At 34.1% G+C, this 12830-nt stretch overlaps 1 protein-coding gene across 1 annotated transcript in view; it reads right to left on the bottom strand.

Annotated features, from left to right (window-relative positions):
* Ca-alpha1D (Ca[2+]-channel protein alpha[[1]] subunit D) overlaps window positions 1-12830 on the bottom strand; it is a 154385-nt gene that overhangs the window by 34486 nt on the left and 107069 nt on the right. Inside the window, exons 36-37 of the mRNA XM_088243056.1 lie at window positions 2295-2469; window positions 576-708 (exon numbers count right to left, since the gene is read on the bottom strand). Of these exons, the coding sequence (XP_088099182.1) occupies window positions 576-708; window positions 2295-2469 (308 nt within the window). The remainder of the gene's footprint in view (window positions 1-575; window positions 709-2294; window positions 2470-12830) is intronic.

The following is a 12830-nucleotide window of genomic DNA, read 5'->3' as shown; positions in this document are numbered from 1 at the left end:
GCCGATTCAATTAAAAATAAAATAAAGTGTTTAGTAGACTCAAATCAGTGTTTGATTTCATATATTATAAGTATAAATATAGAGTTCTACAAAGCAATTCTATAATAGATTGAGAAACAATGAAGTACTGTTCATCGATCAGCATAGAACAAACTATGGCCTAAATTCCCCAATGACCCGCCTTTGTCGTATTGTTAACTCAAGACAAGATCTGGACTTTTTTGGTTTAAGTTCACAACGATTTAAACGAGCACTAAATAAATAGTCCAGATCTTGTCTCGATGTCCCTTATGTTTGTCAATGCTTCTTTCTTTTTTTAAAAATGTTTTAAACTATTCTTTTATTGTAATATTTAAACCTTATAAATTGTATACACGGACAATGTCCGTTAATAAATAATTAAATAAATAATGCAATTTGCAACGCTGGAACGGGATAGTTGAAGAGATCTCCCGGCAATGAAGAAGACAATAGAAATCCATAATAACAGGTGCCGATGAGGACATGATGAAGACGATCAATGAAAAGTTGAGGACCTTAACATTTCCAGGTCCAGCCAATGCTACGGCCCTTACCTCTGTTATTAGAAGGAGACAGTTTCCCTCCCAGGGGGTTCTGCCCCGGCCCTCCCCTCCTCCTGTGACCCCCCCTGCCGCCGCCGCGCTTCCTCATCGAAGACCAAACTCCACCAAACAGAGAGTGGTTACGCTGGAATCGAAAATTAATTCTCAACAGATGACGATCCGTACCAAAACCGTGGACAGGATATTGTCATTATTCATTTAACAATATCGTAGTCAGCATTACTTTACGGGTTGTTCAGCCCAGTATGTAATGTAGGCTTTGAATATTGTAAGAGCCACCAGACAAATAAGTTACTGACTACTTTCCTCAGTGAAATTGGTCGCAAAGAGTCTGAGTGGTTGATTGTGGCTGTTAGATGGCCAACACATGTTCTTATTTGAATTGTAAATACATATATTTAGTTTTTTATTGATGGTATATACACATTTTTATTAATCACGTCTTGTACCGTTATTTTTTCCATTTTTTGTTTTTACTATTTATTTTAGTATGTTTTTTGCTATACATATATATGATTAATTTATTTTTGCTATATCTTTTACTATGTTTCCTGCTATCTATTTTGTTTTTAACTACGTATTTCCTTGGTTTTTAAATATGTTTTTTACTATGTCTATAATTATGTTTCTTAGTATGTATTTTACTGGGTTTTTAAATCCGTTTTTCAATACATTTTTTTTTACTTTTTAAATATGAATTTTACTATGTTTTTAACTATATTTTCACTATGTCTACTACCTTCATTTATTTTTTATGTATTGATTGTTTTTTTTTATTGGCGCTTAGAACGGGGTAAATAACCCTAGTTAGATAGTCAAAGCAATTTCGTAAAAATGTATAGTTTTATGTAAATAATATGATAATAAATAAAAAAAATAAAATAAATATCAGGTAGAATAACATTACTAATAAAAAATTTACGAATTGAATGCAGATAGGTACAGAAAAATTTGTCTACATTATGTGCAGCCGTATTCAGCAAATAAATAGCCCTACTGGGTGAGCTGACTTGCAATTGTACGGCCGAGTAAAATAGTGCATAAGTCAACACTTCATTTTTCAACAATATTTTGAGTTTGTCTTTATATTGTCTTCTCTAAAATGTTCTTCATCTCTGTTGCAATAAATTAATTTTAACAGCTCCCTTGGGGGTTGAATCCGGTCATTGTCTACAAAAATTTGGACAATCTCAAAACATTGTTGATAAATCCACCTGGTCCAAGAAGAAATTTCAAAATTGAAAAATATTTTCAAGCGTTGCATGGGAAATAATTCAATCAGATGAATCTCGCCCGCAACAATAAAGTGTTCAGCTCTCTAACTTCACAAACGTCAAAAGATGGAATAATCGAAAGAATTCAAATATAGGCAGAATGGCGAATGTTACACAGTGTGTAAAATGGCCTTCTTTCATATTCCCTTCTCTATTTTATAATCGATACAATTATTTTTTGATTCAGAGGTACATCCGGCATGTTTTTTCACACGAATTATATTCGGGGCAAATTGCTATCCCAGTAATCTAATACAACTGGAAGAAAAGATGGTCAAATAAATGTTCAAGTCGAAAAGTTTAATTTATGAATTGAAGAGTTCGAAAGATGTGTTGACTCCTGCACTATTTTACGCACCTAGAAGCCGTACGAATGCAAGTCGGAATTCACCCTAAATAGGGCTATTCATTTCAAACAAATTAATCAACGGCTTACCCTGTGCATGGGCTCCGGGCAGTCGTCCATGGTATCATCCAATGTTCCAGAAATCGCCCTCTTCAGCTCGGGCCCGGCTTCGTGTAATGTTCTGAGGCCGGCTTGTAGCGTCACAGTTGCCCCAGCAATACCGGCTTCGCCCTCCCTCGCCTCTTGTTCCTTTCTCTTCTTAAATCTTCATTGTGACGTGTCATGTTCATTCGCGACAGTGCATCGCAACACAAATGATTTTCAAAACAGTTGGAGATCAAGAGAAGAACAAGCGCCATTTTGAAAACAATGCGTTCATTTGCGTTTTTTGGTGGTAGATTTGCTCCATCATGGCCGTCAAAAGTGATCAGTCAAACGACACGCGTCCATCGGTGTATTGACAGCCCGCAGCGCCACATCGATCAAGTCAATTATCAAAGGGCGAATCCAAGTCAAGGGCGGACAATATTCGATCACAATCCGGGCGAGCAATAACAGACAACAAGCAAACATGAAACAATCATAACAGTAGACATATTTGAGCCTATCATAACAAAATTAAAACCCCCATTTGTTAAAAATGAATTTAAAAGAAATAAGTTACGTTCATATTTAAATGCAGGAGTTTTTTTCAAAGACAGTTCGACTACAATACAGCTACAGCTACTTTATCTTTGAAAATAGATACTTTCTTTGCACTTCTTTAAAAAGAACTGCTGTAGCTAGAAGGTACAGTATAGCTACAGCTATTCTATTTTTAAAAACGTGTACTATCTTTTCCCTTCTTTAAAAATAACTGCTATAGACGGTAGCTACAGTATAGCTATAGTATAGCTACAGTATAGCTACAGCTATTCTATCTTTGAAAAGATATACTATCTTCGTACTTCTATGAAAAGAACTGCTGTAGATAAAAGCTGCAGTATAGCTACAGCTATTCTTTCTTTGAAAATATATACTATTTATCCATTTCTTTGAAAAGAACTGCTGTAGGCGGTAGATACAATATAGCTACTACTATTCTATATTTAAAAAGATATACTATTTTCGTACTTCTTTGAAAAGAACTACTGTAGCTGAAAGCTACAGTATAGCTACAGCTATTCTATCTTTGAAAATGTATTCTATCTTTGCTCTTCTTTAAAAAGAACTGCATGAGCTGTTAGCTTCAACTATTCTATCTTTGAAAATATATACTATTTATGCACTTCTCTGAAAAGAACTGCTGTACATGGAAGCTACAGTATAGCTACAGCTATTCTATATTTGAAAAGGTATACTATTTTCGTACTTCTTTGAAAAGAGCTGCATTAGCTGTTAGCTACAGTATAGCTACAACTATTCTATCTTTAAAAATATATACTACCTTTGCACTTCTTTAAAAAGAACTGCTGTACATGGAAGCTACAGTATAGTTACAGCTATTCTATCTTTGAAAACATATACTATCTTTCCAGTTCTTTGCTGTAGCTGGAAGCTAGAGTATAGCTACGGCTGAACGACCTCCAAACGAGACGCTTCGCGCCCTACGGGTCAAACGGCACATAATATGTTAGCGCGCCATACTTGTCGCAATGTTTGATAGAAGCGCACTCGGCGGGCATGACGTATGATGTCAAAGTGACGTGACACCAACTGCGAGCCGTTTTGTACGTGCTCGTTTTTAAACCCGAAAATTATGAATGAAAACTTGTTTTTAATATTATTTTTTATGTTATTCCTGATTTGAGAAAATACCCCATTGTTGAAATACGTATTGGAACCGTGTGCAAAATAAGGGAACACAGCTATGTCATTTTACAATGCATCGTGCTTAAACCAATGATAACAAAAAAAATTACCTCACACATTTAAAAATTACATTGGTTATTCATCTTAAATATCAAATAAAAAGGGAAAACGTTGGTATTGAATAATAAAATTTAAAATTATAAATATAAAGAGTATGTACATATTTGAATAAATTTGCACGATTAAAAAAATACATAAAAAGCACAAAAAATGATTTTGTAAACATATATAAAACATCTAGAAAATAAATCATTTAGATAAATTAATTTAAAATAAATTTTTGAGCCACGAAAGCAACATTCTTAAAAGAAAATCTCGATTGCCATAAAGAAAATAGATAAAATATGACACTGTTTGAAAATGATTAAATGCAAATATGGAAAATTCACAATTCTTGAATTTAATAATTACTATTAGGAATCGCCAGTTTCTATCATCAGAATCCTCAAAAGGATCTTCACAATAAAAAAAAAAAATATTTTTAAAAAGGCAAAAAATTACAATAGTAACGGCATTTTTTTTTCCGCGCAACGTCGGAAAATTTTTCTACAGCGGTTTGAAATACATATATTTTGAGTTACCTAAAAATGAGACGTTTCGCACCCTTTGAGACAAGCGGCACGTATTACGTTACCGCGCCATACTTGTACGCAATTATTTTAAAAATAATGTAATTAAAATATTAACATCAAACTATCACTATAATTCTGTTAATTTTAAAGTCATAACCTTACAAATCTTTTTATATAATAGTAGGCTTTTCCAAATATACCCATAATGTCCCTCATAAAATATACTCAGTAGACCCTAATTGATTTTTGATTACATTACTTTACTTACCCTGGCTCGTACAGAAATCCTCAATCATTAAACAGCAATTATTTTTAGTATATAAGGAAACTTTGTAAATATTTAAGTTAGTTTGAAAATGTCATAGCAAGACGAAACGCGTCACAATATACCCTCTTGTTTTTTTTTAATTTAAAGTAGAATTAAAATCCAATAAACTTGTTTTTTTTTATACATTACCCAATTGAATATGGAATTCTACCAATTGTCTGCATACACAATAAATAAATTAATATTTAACTATAAATATTATTTTTTCGTAAACGTCAAACCACGCCTAGTTTGATACCACTTTTATTCCAGTGGCCGGGATTTGCCGTGACAGACATCGCCAGAAATTGGAAGTAAAAGTGGAATAAAAATATAAATAAAATGCAGTTCCACCAAGAAATGTCAGTAGAAAAACCCAATCTAGTAAAACAATATTTTAGCTACTTTATATAGGACGCAAAAGTTGCACGTTGGACTTAAAAAAAACAGTATTTTCCATACTTATCAAAAACAGTGGCGATATTACTTTTAAGCCCCCTAAATCACATATTGCATAATTTTCTAGATGTTTTAAATAAATGAAGATATTAGTAAGAAGCAAAAAATAACAGGGAAGCATTTGAACTAAAAATAACACAAAAATCTACATATAAAGCAAAATAAATGCAGAAATATTGAGGCATATATTGATATTATTTGGGAAGAATTAATTATGTTCCTTTCATTTTGAACGCTCTACGAGTTTTATTATTATTTTAATTTTTTTAAATTCGTAATGGGATTCAGTGTGATAAATAATGATATCACACGTCTAATGACATCCTCCATCGTATGAAGAGTTTGAAAAGATTATGCACCTCTGGGCGTGGATAAGGAGATGAAAATTGATTACAAAATTGATTGATTACAAAATTGGCAGATTCATAATTTTTGCACGGATTCGATGACCATCCAACAATGTAAATCTCAATATTCATTCCAGTTAGAAGCGGGCATAAGCTATAAGCATGCTCTCTCAGTCCTGAATGTTTTTTTTCTGAGGGTCTCGTAGTATGGTAAATTAGAAATTGTTCTGTTCTCGGCCAAAGTTTGAGCCTATACGAATCGAGAGAACAAACACACATTGATCGAGAAGTTTATAGAAATTGTATGAAGGTGAAGTGCATTTTCGACACTTGCTGTTGTAGATTTGTATGAAGAGTGTGATAGGTTTTGACGCAACAGATAATATTCGAATACTTTAATTTTTTTACGTTATTCAATAACAAACTTGACTCAAACCCAACCTAAAAATGCGACGCATAAACAAATAATACAACAAAAAAGATAATAATTTCTTTACATATCTCTAAAATAGCTAATAAAAGTTTTAAAATAAACGGAGTTATTTTAGAAATGGCATGAATAGTAGCAGGATGCCTTGAGCCAATACCGACTGATAAAATATACCCAATCTACAGAATTACTCCACCAAACATTCGAAAAGGACAGCCGCAGAAGCAGAGAGGTACAAACAAACCCACGATCCCAGACACCCCCTACACCACCACCAACCAAGGGCTTCGCGTCTGAGATCTAGAAACAGTTTTATCAAAGCCACCTCCCTTATTGAATCCTCACAACAACAGAGAGAAAATCTGCGGCAACAGGATTTTGGAGCGAGACCGTGGATGAATCCACATGAGGGTAAGCAAAGAGGTGAACATCTACCCTAATCCCTATGGATCGGCCTCGACAGACATAAGAGTAGGTGTTACACGATGTAATAAAAATCTCCAAAGGACGAACCTAGGACGACAGTCACCTATTGACATGCTTATGGGAAAAGGCTGCACTCTTAGGGAGCTAACTGTGGCAAATGATAAGGCGGCAGGAGTGGCAGGTTATGATCCAGCCGGACACGTGAAGTAAGTAAGTAAAGGAGTTCCAATAAATACTATTCGAGCAACAGATCTACAAAAACTGTTAAATGATGCCAACATAGCTCCAGAGAAACTGGGGGTTAAGATAATGGCTAAAATGACAAAATGGATAACTTTCGAGATCGGATCCTTCTAAATTGTCCCTGCAACCGTCTCTATTCTGGTCAAAATATTGAAACAGTTGATAAATATAAATACCTTAGTAACATGAAGTCAAACCACCCAGATATGGAGATTAAGTACGGAATTGAATCAGTTCAACAAAATGAAGTTATTCCTCAGTGACAATAATATCAATTTGAAGCTGCGTCAGAAAATGATCAAGTGCTATGTGTGGTGGGTAAGTGCTTGAGAGTGAACACCATGAACCGATTAGAAGCATTCGAAATTTGGTTACATAGCAGAATGCTTTGCATATCATAGACCGAGGTGGTGGTAAACTCAGAGGTCTTACGAAGAGCCAATAGTGATAGAGAACTCTATCATGAAAATGTCATATCTGTAGGATTTAGGTTATTGAGGGTTGGAGTTCCTACCCCAGTTAGAGATTGGAAGATAAGACACGAGGTTGCTTATTGATGAATATTTATTACACGGTGAATAAACAATGAATTATGTCACACGAAACTAACGACGATTAGGAGTTGAAATAACTGCACTTGAACGACATGATGGAACTGTATGACGTAGTCGAGCTGGATTGAAGTGAACTGAACTTGTTGGGCTGACTGACTGGCGTTACGTCCTGTGGTCTCTTTATAGACAACGTTCCTTTATAGTTCATTTCTTAATGGTAGGACGAAGTGAATGTAGTGCAGAACTATGCTCCCGGTTTAACGTGCAATACTATAAGAGTTGCATTATACGAATGTATTGGATTCGATAGAAAATGATGACATTGCATCGTCGGTTATTAGTCTACTTAAGGTAAACTATTTTGACACGTGTGTGTCATCGATTATGGACTATGGACCCACATATCTGGGGCATCTACCGCATCAAAAGAGAAAAACCGCGGAGCAAGATAGATGGTCACCGAGGAACTGGCTGGAGGCAAACATCTTGGCTGAGTTTGTTGGACCGGAATACTTAGTACGTCTAAAAGAACTGTTCCAGATAGCGCAAGACAGAAAACTATTCGCCACAGAGTTGGCTTATATCGGGGGACCTGACATGTCACACAAAGAAGATGTATTCCGGTTAAAATGACGATCTGGCTGACATGTATTTTCCTTAATGGTCAACAATAGCCACATGATTATTAGATTGAATGTGTTCAACTATCTGCTGCAAGAACAAGAGGTATATGAAAAGTTAAGCTCAAATGGATTGACAGCCTACCGGGCTAGCAAGCAAAAGACATGATCTATTAAGTGCCGTAATGATCAGGTAATTACTAATTACAAGAAATATTAAACAAATAAGTTAATTTGTTTTCGTTTAAAATTTTGACGGTAAAAGGATTGATTAATGTGGTAAATTAACAATAATTATTGCTAAAATCCCTAGGATTAATGCCAAAACAACGGAAAAATAAACAAAAACTCAAAATTCAAAAGCTACGCAAAAACTAATTAAAGCTAGATTTTGGGTACTGAAGCATTTAGCGTAATGGGATGAAATGTATGGGACAAAAATGGAAGTATGACAGATTGTTGGGTAAGTTTCTTAAGAGACTTTTCATCTACTTCCAACCAACAAAAATTAACTAATAAAATAAAAGTTTTATGAGAAAAAAGTAGAATTTCACAATTGTTTACTACGGATAAAAACTACCACTAAACTGTTTTTTTCAGAGGTATGCAGATAAGATAGAACGTTCTACATATCTAGTATATTCAAACCGTCTTAGCTTCATCTACATTCATGCAAAGTCGTACATTCCACCTAATTACAAATACTATTATTATACCACTGATTTCTTTGTAAATAATTTTTGATAAAATTTCAAAGTTAATGATTTTGATATATTATTATGCAGCGTGTACGGTAAACCCTCTCAAGCCCCAGTTGGCAAGGTCTTACCGTCTTGTCGTCAGGTGGCAGGTGGCGGTGGCAACCGGCCGTAAAACAGAAAACAAACAACCAATCTCTTAGTCCGACGTGTAGACTGAGGAAGTGAAGGGTTGACCCCAAGTAAATGGGACATACAACCAGTAGCTTAATCGCAAATAACTATTGACGTGCTAATAAGCGACGTGATAACAATATCTCATCGTGGTTGTTATTCGTATTCGCGATCACAATGAAACATCCGTGAACACCTTATATTAAATGTCAAAATATTTACGTTTCGCGACGTACAATCCTGCTGCGCAAACAAATATTTAAATTTCACCTATTAAATATGGAAAATAATCCAAAACTGGTATTTTCATTTCATTTATTAATAAATTACAACAGGGATGGAGAAAACTTTAAAGAAGGGAATATGGAAGTCTAGGCATTTACAGGGCTTATGACCTGTCAATGGCTGGTTTAGGTGGCCACTTTACACAGTGTGTAACATTCACCATTTTGCCAATGTTTGAACATCCATATTTTTTCAATTCTTCAATTTGAAACCTTTATTGTTTTGAAGAGATTCATTTGACTGAATTATTTCACATACAAGGCAACGCCTGAAAACAATTTTCCAATTTTTTAAACTTCTCCTTGGACCAGTTGGTATTATTACAATATTTGAGTTTGTCCAAATGTTTGTAGACAAAAGACTGGATTTCACCCCCTCGGGAGTCGTTAAGATTAACAAATTACAACAGGGATGGATACCTTAGAGAAGGGAATATGGAAGTCTAGGCATTTACAGGGCTTATGACAATTTATCTTGCTATTTATTGCATTTAGCCGGTGGTTGGCAAGCCAAATGTCAAGAAAAACAGTCGCCATTGCAATTAAATTTTGAATTTTTTGGATTAGATACTCCGTAGGACTATTTTGCAAATGCAATATATTGTATTATGTTTTATAGTGAACGCCGATTTTTCGCAAGTGAACTGTATTTATTTACAAGGAAAACAAAAAACAAACCGACACGAGCGTTGACTTAGAGATTACACACGCGTTGTCTTATGACGACGATAACTTAAACATGTTCATTATTCATATTTAAATTTATTTCAACTGAGAAAGAAAACATTTTTGAGAAGAGAATATGGAAGTCTCAAAAATGTCTCTCTGTTGAAATAAATTTTAATATGAATAACTCCCTAGGGAGAAAATCCAGCCAGTCTGCAAGTATTTGGACATACTCAAACAGTGTTGAATGTTCATTATTTTTCATTGTTGTGCTCAAATGCTTAGCATGTTTTTTAACACGTTGATAGTTATTTTTGATTGAGCCACAGGACGAAAAAAAAATTTTAAAACGCTTCTTAACTATATTTTTTATGTACCAATATTTCTGTGTGCTCGTACCGATAATTGTGATTTTGGATGTGAGGGTTTACCAAACACGCTGTAAATATTAATAAAATTTCTTGGCCAAGATTTTATTTGTTTTATTTTGCCAACGAACTCTTTCGCCTTAGTAGGCATCTTCAAGTCTGGTGCCGTTGGGCAAATAAAAGAAAACAATAAAATTTAACCAAAAATCACTAACTATTATTACATACCCCTGTAATAAAAGAAACAAACTGCAGAATTTGTCTAAATTCATAAAAGGAATAAGTCACGATTTTTTTTTAACAATTTCAAATTCATAAAGGTCTTTAAAATACTGTTGAGATTTTTTTTTTTTTTAATTTGTAATTTTAAATTCCCGCGAAAACGGTTCATTGCATTGTCCACGCCCCTAATACATCACGATTCGGTTAAATTTTGAACTTCGTTTGTGACCGTTTAAATTTCAATAAAACATCGTCACGAATCTTGATGTCACAATTGTGAAGGCCAAACATGTCGCGTTTTTAAAGATACATATTTTTACAATTTAATTTTCAAAATTACTAATGAAATTATTATTTAATCAGTATTCGTAGTATGTGATATTTTACTATTGTTATTATTTTTATTTTTACTATGTCTACCCCCTTTGTTTCGTTTACTAGAACTTTTTGCACGGACCATCTGTTACAGGAAGGCAAGGTGATCAGTCTTACGCTTCAGGTGCCAGTCCAAAGACAATGAAATACTTCAGTGTAAAACAAATATTTTATGCTGACCTTCCCAGGAATCGAACCCGGTACCTCAAGCAGGTTAGGCTAATGCGCGAACCACTACACTGCAAGACCGACTTTTCTCCGCTCGAAACCTTTTTTCAGGATTCTTCAGTTCTGGTTCTTTTTCACGCACAAAACTGTATTCTCCATCCGCCTGGACACAGAATCGGACGTTCTAATGAACAAATAAATAAATTTCAATAAACTGAGTAGAATTTACTTTTAATAAATCACAAATTCTGCATTTTGTAACTTTAATCGCCAAGGAACAAAATATGACGCGTTTTCTAACCAAGTTTTTTTTGGTAATATTTTCTATGCACAGCTAAATAAATCTTAATTAATTTGTATTGCGGTAATCAAATTTTTAATTATTGTTGCGTTAAGTAATTGTGTGATGTGATTTTGTGAATACGGAAAACCCCACATAACATGGCATCGACATATTAATACACATAGACAAGCCCTGAGCCCTCAAAAGTGATGACGCTTAACTCACGCCCGAATGCGCTATGCCAAACGCGATTTAGTCGTGCTTCGACCACCAGCCAGGCGTTACATTTAGAATTGAAACAAAAATGCTTACTTGTTTCATGAATGCGTGTAAATACCTTTCGGATAAACATTGTTAAAAGGATTGTGTAAGTATTCATTGGTAAGTATTTGTTCATGAATGATTAACAAAGCTGAAAGCAATTAATATTCAAATTTAAATATTATTTTAATTTATTTTAACAGAGAAGGAAAACATTTTTGAGAAGGGAATATGGAAGTCTAGGCATTTACAGGGCTTATAACCTGTCATTGGCTGGTTTAAGTGGCCACTTTACACACTGTGTAACGTTCACCATTCTGCCCATGTTTGAACATCCACATTTCCTCAACTCTTCCATCTGTTCACTTTTGTGAAATAAAAGAGCTGAATCCATATAACCTTCTAATAAATATATAATTTTTAAGACATATTCTCGTCGAATGCAATCCTGGTAAATCGATGAAAAAAGTATTTACAGTTCTAACTTTTTTTCACAGGTTCGATTAAAATTTTGAATATTTGCCGACGCGCGCAGCGCAAAGATCTACATTTCACTGAAAACTGCACGTAAATCGGTTAAGCCGTTTAGAAGGAATTCAGTGACATCACACGTACAGAAGAATTATATATATAAAGAACATTAACAATATTTTGAGTTTGTCCAAATTTTTGTAGACAAGGACTGGATTCAACTCCCTGGGGAGCTGTTTATATTAACATATTACAACAGAGATGAAGAACATTTTAGAAAAGGTAATATAGAAGTCTAGGCATCTACAGTGCTTAATGTCATAAGCCCTGTAGATGCCTAGACAACTATATTACCTTTTCTGAAATGTTCTTCGTCTCTGTTGTAATATGTTAAAAAAAATATTATTTTCTAACAGATGGTTTGCGAATTCAGAAAAATTATTATTATTTAGGCACCCTTAAGTGTTCTTTTACTCTAATATTAACGTTTCTTTTACTTTTAAAAATGTAAATTTAATCACAATCATTACAATTTATATTGTTCTTAAAATATAAAAAATAATCAGCTTTGTTTTAATTTGCTTTGTGTTAAGCTTTTTGAGAGGGCGCTAGAAAATTTTTCATTCTCTAAGTGCGTTTGGCAACGTTTAGTCTAGATTCTTCGTTTTATGTGTGGACGTCTTCCTAAGCAATAAAAATATAGTAATAATCCATGTTTTGTGGGGGGTTACCTGTACACTGTAACAATTTCATATTTTATATGTGATGAGAGTGGACAGTACAAATGATTAAGCGTAATGTGTTTTGTTATTACATGTTCTTTAAGACCGTAGGAACATTTTCCTAT

The sequence above is a fragment of the Micrasema longulum genome, unplaced genomic scaffold, assembly GCF_059751315.1.
Source record: "Micrasema longulum isolate JH-2025_06_02 unplaced genomic scaffold, ASM5975131v1 h1tg000184l, whole genome shotgun sequence".
Lineage (NCBI taxonomy): Eukaryota > Metazoa > Arthropoda > Insecta > Trichoptera > Brachycentridae > Micrasema > Micrasema longulum.
The sequence above is the reverse complement of the archived record's forward strand: the minus strand, read 5'-3'. Positions and strand labels throughout refer to the sequence as shown.